The following is a 6063-nucleotide window of genomic DNA, read 5'->3' as shown; positions in this document are numbered from 1 at the left end:
CCAGTTAATGTTGACTATCCTCTCCAGTTACATACCCCCTTCACCCCCTTCCAACACACGTTTAGAAATAAAATCACTTCTACTTTGTTAATGAACACCGTTTTCTTTATTACTGTTTTCGCGGGAATGTTTTAAACCTGGGACGCAGACTGTGGTGGGGAGCGAGTGTAGTGTAGTGACGCAAATGACGCTTCTAAATTTCAGGATTGACAGGCTCCGCTGTGGTCGACTGGTTGTTTCAACGGAGCCTGTCACCCCTCCTGATTGGGACTGTGTGTATGGGGGGGCTATGTGACTTTGTGGCAGGGGCAGGACGGTTACAGATCCCCTGCTGCGTCGCTCTGTGATCCAGGATAAGGACCGCCGCATAAAATCTGTAACTGCCCTCCCCCGCAACAAAGTCACAGAGCAACCCACCCCCCACCACAGAACATGAAAACCACCTCCCAGACTGACCAGGGTAACTAGTGGCTGCACTATGTATGAGCCCTGCTGCTGGACCTGCCCTCCGCCTATGTACCCTGCCAAAGGTGACTGTCCTGTCCAATTACCAACCCCCTTCCCCCCCCTCCTCCAAAAGAACATGATGGAAACAGTAATTAACAGAAACATATTTTTTATTAGCAACTACACATGGAACTGGGAGGTGAAACTTGGACGGGGGCTTGTGTGAGGCGGGAAGGAAAGAACTTGTCAAATTTTGGGGAATGAGAGCCTTCTACTACTAGAGCTGTCTGCAGGGGTGGAGTGAGAGTTTGCACGGACTCTGCCACCCCTCCTTCTTTGCAGTTTGGGTGAGGGGGGTATGGGACTTGGTGGCGGGGGAGGGCGGTTACAGATAGACTGCAGCGGGGCTCTGTCCTCCTGCCTCCATTCCTGCAGAACATCCACAAGGCGCCGGAGCGTGTCCGTTTGCTCCCTCATTAGTCAAAGCAGCGTTTGAGTCGCCTGCTGGTCTTCCTGCCGCCACCTCTCCTCCCGTTCCATGTGTGCTTGGTGCATTTGGGACAAGTTCTCCCGCCACTGGGTCTGCTGTGCTGCCTAGGCTCGGGAGCAGCCCATAAGCTCCGAGAACATGTCCTCCCGTGTCCTCTTCTTCCTACGCCTAATCTGCGCTAGCCTCTGGGAGTGTGATGCCAAGCTAGGTTGTGAGACAGTCGCAGATGTGGCTGTGGGAATGGGAAAAAGGGAGTGAATTCCTCAGAAAGATAAATGTAGTTGTGAACAAAGAACATAGTCTTTCTCTGTGAACAAGACCATGCACAGCACCTATCACATGCGCACTCAGGACAAGGTCGAATTCTCGGCCTTCGCATTCAGTGCCTGGGGTCTTGCACAGCAGATCTGAGAAGCGGGGCAGGACACCGGAATTTGTGTAGCAGGCAGACATGGTAAGCCGTAGACTTGTGGCAGCTTAAAACTTTAATATTAGCACTGGCCTCCTTTCACATTGAAAGCAATGTCAGTCCCTGCTGCCAGCAATCCGGCAAGCAGGAACTCTGCCCCTGTCCCACCCCCTCGTGGCTGTCCCCGGGAACGATCCCTGTAGGCTGCCCCTCTCCCGCCTCCACCGTGTGGCTGCAAACCAGCGGTTACAGTTCTGTAAAGGAACGGGCAAGCAGTCCCAACACTAACATTCCCCTACCTAATTCAAAGCAGGTCACCATGAGCGACATCACCCTGATGAGGATCTCAGACAGCGATAAAGAAAGAATGCTTCGAGAAAGCCTCCAAAGACCAGGGCCGTATGCCGCCCTGCTGTGCAGGGCAATGATCCCTGAGTACTTGATTGTCTCGTGGCGCGGCAACGTGTCATACTATGGAGGACCCAATAAGGCCGCTCTCCCCAGGAACCTGATGCAACGGCTTTCCAATTACCTCCAGGAGAGCTTCCTTGAGATGTCCCAGGAGGATTTCTGCTCTATCCCTGTACATATAGACCGCATTTTACTGTAGCTGCACTGGCAGGGACTAAACAGTAGAGCGGCTTGGGCAGAACAATCATGCTAAACCGGACATTGTTAGATTTTTTTTCAATAGTTGCACTGCCCAGGACTGAAACGTTAAGCGCCTAGGGCAAACTAATCATGAGAAACCCATTGTTGTTATTCTTAATATTTCTGTTCTGTTAAAAATAAATGTTTAGATGTTTAAAACACTTACTGGCTGATCCTTCCCCAGATTCTGTGTCCGGGTTAACGGCTGGGGACGGTTGGTAGGGGATCTCTGTAAGGGTGATGAAGAGATCCTGGCTGTCGGGGAAATCAGCGTTGTAAGCGCTGTCGACTGCCTCGTCCTCCTCATCTCCTTCCTCATCTTCCCCATCCGCTAACATGTCCGAGGAACCGGCCGTGGACAATATCCCATCCTCAGAGTCCACGGTCAGTGGTGGGGTAGTGGTGGCGGCCGCACCTAGGATGGAATGCAGTGCCTCGTAGAAATGGGATGTCTGGGGATGGGATCCGGAGCGTCCATTTGCCTCTTTGGTCTTCTGGTAGCCTTGTCTCAGCTCCTTGATTTTCACGCGGCACTGCGTTGCATCCCGGCTGTATCCTCTCTCTGACATGTCTTTAGAGATCTTCTCGTAGATCTTTGCATTCCATTTCTTGGAGCGCAGCTCGGAAAGCACGGACTCATCGCCCCACACAGCGATCAGATCCAAGACTTCCCGATCAGTCCATGCTGGGGCCCTCTTTCTATTCTGAGATTGCACGGCCATCACTGCTGGAGAGCTCTGCATCGTTGCCAGTGCTGCTGAGCTCGCCACGATGTCCAGACAGGAAATGAGATTCAAACTGCCCAGACAGGAAAAGGAATTCAAATTTTCCCGGGGCTTTTCCTGTGTGGCTGGTCAGAGCATCCGAGCTCGGACTGCTGTCCAGAGCGTCAACAGAGTGGTGCACTCTGGGATAGCTCCCGGAGCTATTAGCGTCGATTTCCATCCACACCTAGCCTAATTCGACATGGCCATGTCGAATTTAGCGCTACTCCCCTCGTCGGGGAGGAGTACAGAAGTCAAATTTAAGAGACCTCTATGTCGAACTAAATAGCTTCGCGGTGTGGACGGGTGCAGGGTTAATTCGATGTAACGGCGCTAACTTCGACATAAACGCCTAGTGTAGACCAGGCCTAAGAATTCCAGTAGGAATGGCAAGAAGTGCCAAATGTGGTGGTAGCCTATCTGATTTTGACACTTCCTCTAGGAATGGTACTGAGACCATTGATCCATGTAACACATTGTAGGCCATTGGGAAACAATAGGATGATAATGATTTTGGGGCACTATTGCCCTGGAGTGGATTCATACAAGCAACTTAGAAGGCAAAGGGGTTGTATCCCATCACTTCTCTTTACCTCCGATCCAGTCAGACTGCTGCTCATGTTTTCCATTGGTTTTAGTAGTATAGCTTGCTTGACAAGTTTGCATCTGTCACCCAGCTTTTTGCCAAATGTGGTGTTTGGTGGATCCTGTTTGTTGCTCACTTCATTTTTAGAGAAATCTAAGTTATTTGTGAGGGATAAAGTTGGCAAAGGAAAGAGCTGAGGCATTGTTTGGGCAGCCAGCAACAGCAGTTACCAGTACCACTTATTTCCTTGGTGTCAGCATTTAGATTTCTGATACAGTGCAAACATGCAATAAGAACTGAGTTACCCTTGCTAAAACCCCAACAAAAAAGTGCATTTACAGTGCTAAGTACACATAATTACCAAATTCTTATGGAACACCCCATCTGATATGGCACTGTGCAAATTCTGAGGTCGGGGGAGAGTTGAATAAAGGACTCATCTTAAAGTGGTAATGTTATTTAAGTATAGTAGAAACGTGGAAATCCAACATTTGTCTTCAGATTTTGTCTACTGATCACATAGTTCTACCTTCCTCCTCCAGGATTTTGTGTGTGGTGTATGCTGGGGGCGGGATTGACCTTTCTGATGTTCTTCTTTGGCCTTAGTCTGGTTGGAGCCTTAAATCCTCACCCATACACACAGCTCTCTAGTCTGCTTTCACAGAAACAAGAGTTAATTCAATTTAACAAGCAGATATCCTTATATTAACTTTCAGTTACTTTTGTTGATCTTTTCCCCCTTGTTTATCTCTGCTTTTTTTCCCAATGTCACTCCACAATGCTGCCTCTGTTAAAGCTGGGTGGAAAGTAAGACAGACCTGATGAATGCACTGATGCCAAGGAAGTGGTTTCCTTAGCAACAAAAACAAGGTGAAAGCTCTCAGAATTTCTTTCCCTGATCAAATGTGACTTTTTGCCTACTGTAGACAGAGAAAGGGTATAGAAATGCCTCCATGAACTAGCTAGTAACACATTCTGTCAAATATCCTAAAAGGTATAGTATTAATGACTTAGTCCAAGTTCTTTTATTTAAAAATTATCATAATCAGATAGGAAACCTCCTCCCCCAATAAAAATGTCACCTTTAAAAAAAAATTGCCACTATGTTGTTGAGAAACTAACAAAATAATAAGTAAGGGCTGAATCCTGATTGCTTTACTGACATGAGGCACCCTGTTGACTTCAGTGAATAAGGCAAGCAAGATTTGGCCCAAAGTGTGGTGGGGAGGAAGAAGGCCACCTATGTTCAATATTATGCGCTCCTTGGCTGGCCAGTAACTAGTGCAGTTCCTAACACCGAGTTACTGTCTTAATGGTGCATGTAAACAGAAAGGCTATTGTTGGTAAATTTATTTGTCCAAAGCCAGTTTCAAAAAAGGCTATCTTCCTAGGATGTTGGTGATGAAACATCATATTTCACCAACTACCATTATGGGTGTTTCTCCATCAGTAAAAAATAGTTAAACCAGTGGAAATGGCTTTGTGCTAGAATCCAGGAAAGCTGTGTCTAATCATAATTTTGCTTGCTAAATCACTTAGTTGCATTGTGTGCATAAGACACAAAAAGGGACCACAAAAATGGCACCTTGTTAAGTCAATTACAGAAATGTGTCCTTAGATTGTACCTGTTCACTCTACTGTTTACAAGCAGTCTCTCTGTGGAAGAATAAGCCCCGTTTTCTTCAGTCTGTGACATAAACACCCCCAGCATCTTGAGTATGGCCAATAGGTTATGGTGATGTACCAAACGAAATCAAGCTGCTTTCCAATCAGCAGATTGAGCTTGCAATGCTGGCAATTACAGCTTCCTTTGACCCGTACACAAAGCAGATTCCATATGGAGTAAATATGGAACATAAAAATTGAGACACTCTTCTGAACATAACCCCTCTTTAGTAATAATCCTATCTGCATAGGTGGTAGCATTCAGTGCTTAGATGATGGTGAGATATGTCAATTTCAAAGAAAATTATCGGAAGTAAACTCCCTTAAAATGGAAAAATGACACTCTCATTAACATCTTCTTGAAATTTAGGTCCTTAAAACAATGGGCAGAAATAACTTAGAGGTATAGCTAATCCTGTGAATGGTATAAATGTTTAAGTGAACTCAATAACCTTAACTTTTCTTTCTGATTGCAAATAGAGTAGGGGAAGCAGAATGAATTCCAAGAAATATGATCCTTAGTTTTAGACCTCTGTGACTAAAAACCTTTGGGGTTCTGTTAAAAGTTGCACCATGTAGCAATGTATCCACTGTACTTGTAAGCCTACCCTATATTTATTCTGACTCTGCAGTTGCAAAATAATTGACTAATTCCTCCTTAACCCAATTCCTGCAAAAATCACCCCTCAGCTGCAGGAATCTGTCTTTCCTGACTCCAGACTCGAATTCAGTAACTCAAGACCCTCTCAAATTAAAACACATTCTGGAATGAATAATCACATAATACTATTCTCTGTGGAGTCTAGAATTGAGAGGAGGGGCACAAGAAGAAAACTTAGGTCTAGTATGCTACAGGATTCAGCAGCTGCCATTTAAAAGGTCAATATTTGCCAACAGTTACCACATGTGGTATCTGAGTTACTGCACATTCTCCATATGTTTAAAGTAAGGAATAACTGCAGTATGTCAATGTGAAGTAATTGTGGTGGCTAAATGTTGGTTTTGCAATGGTCAACTCTGTCCACATGGTTTGGACTACAAAGCTATACTG

General features: G+C 46.0%; 1 protein-coding gene across 1 annotated transcript; it reads right to left on the bottom strand.

The window, feature by feature from the left end:
- Positions 1-629: 629 nt before the first annotated feature.
- Positions 630-3115, bottom strand: LOC135974064 (myb/SANT-like DNA-binding domain-containing protein 2). The gene is made up of 2 exons (XM_065559987.1): positions 2164-3115; positions 630-1169 (listed from the first exon to the last, which is right to left on the bottom strand). Exons 1-2 carry the CDS (start codon positions 2738-2740, stop codon positions 1042-1044), a joined length of 705 nt encoding a protein of 234 aa, XP_065416059.1. The 5' UTR covers positions 2741-3115; the 3' UTR covers positions 630-1041.
- Between the last annotated feature and the right edge of the window lie 2948 nt (positions 3116-6063).

The sequence above is a fragment of the Chrysemys picta genome, chromosome 1 (genome assembly GCF_011386835.1).
Source record: "Chrysemys picta bellii isolate R12L10 chromosome 1, ASM1138683v2, whole genome shotgun sequence".
NCBI lineage: Eukaryota > Metazoa > Chordata > Testudines > Emydidae > Chrysemys > Chrysemys picta.
This window is presented reverse-complemented; position numbering and strand designations above follow the sequence as displayed.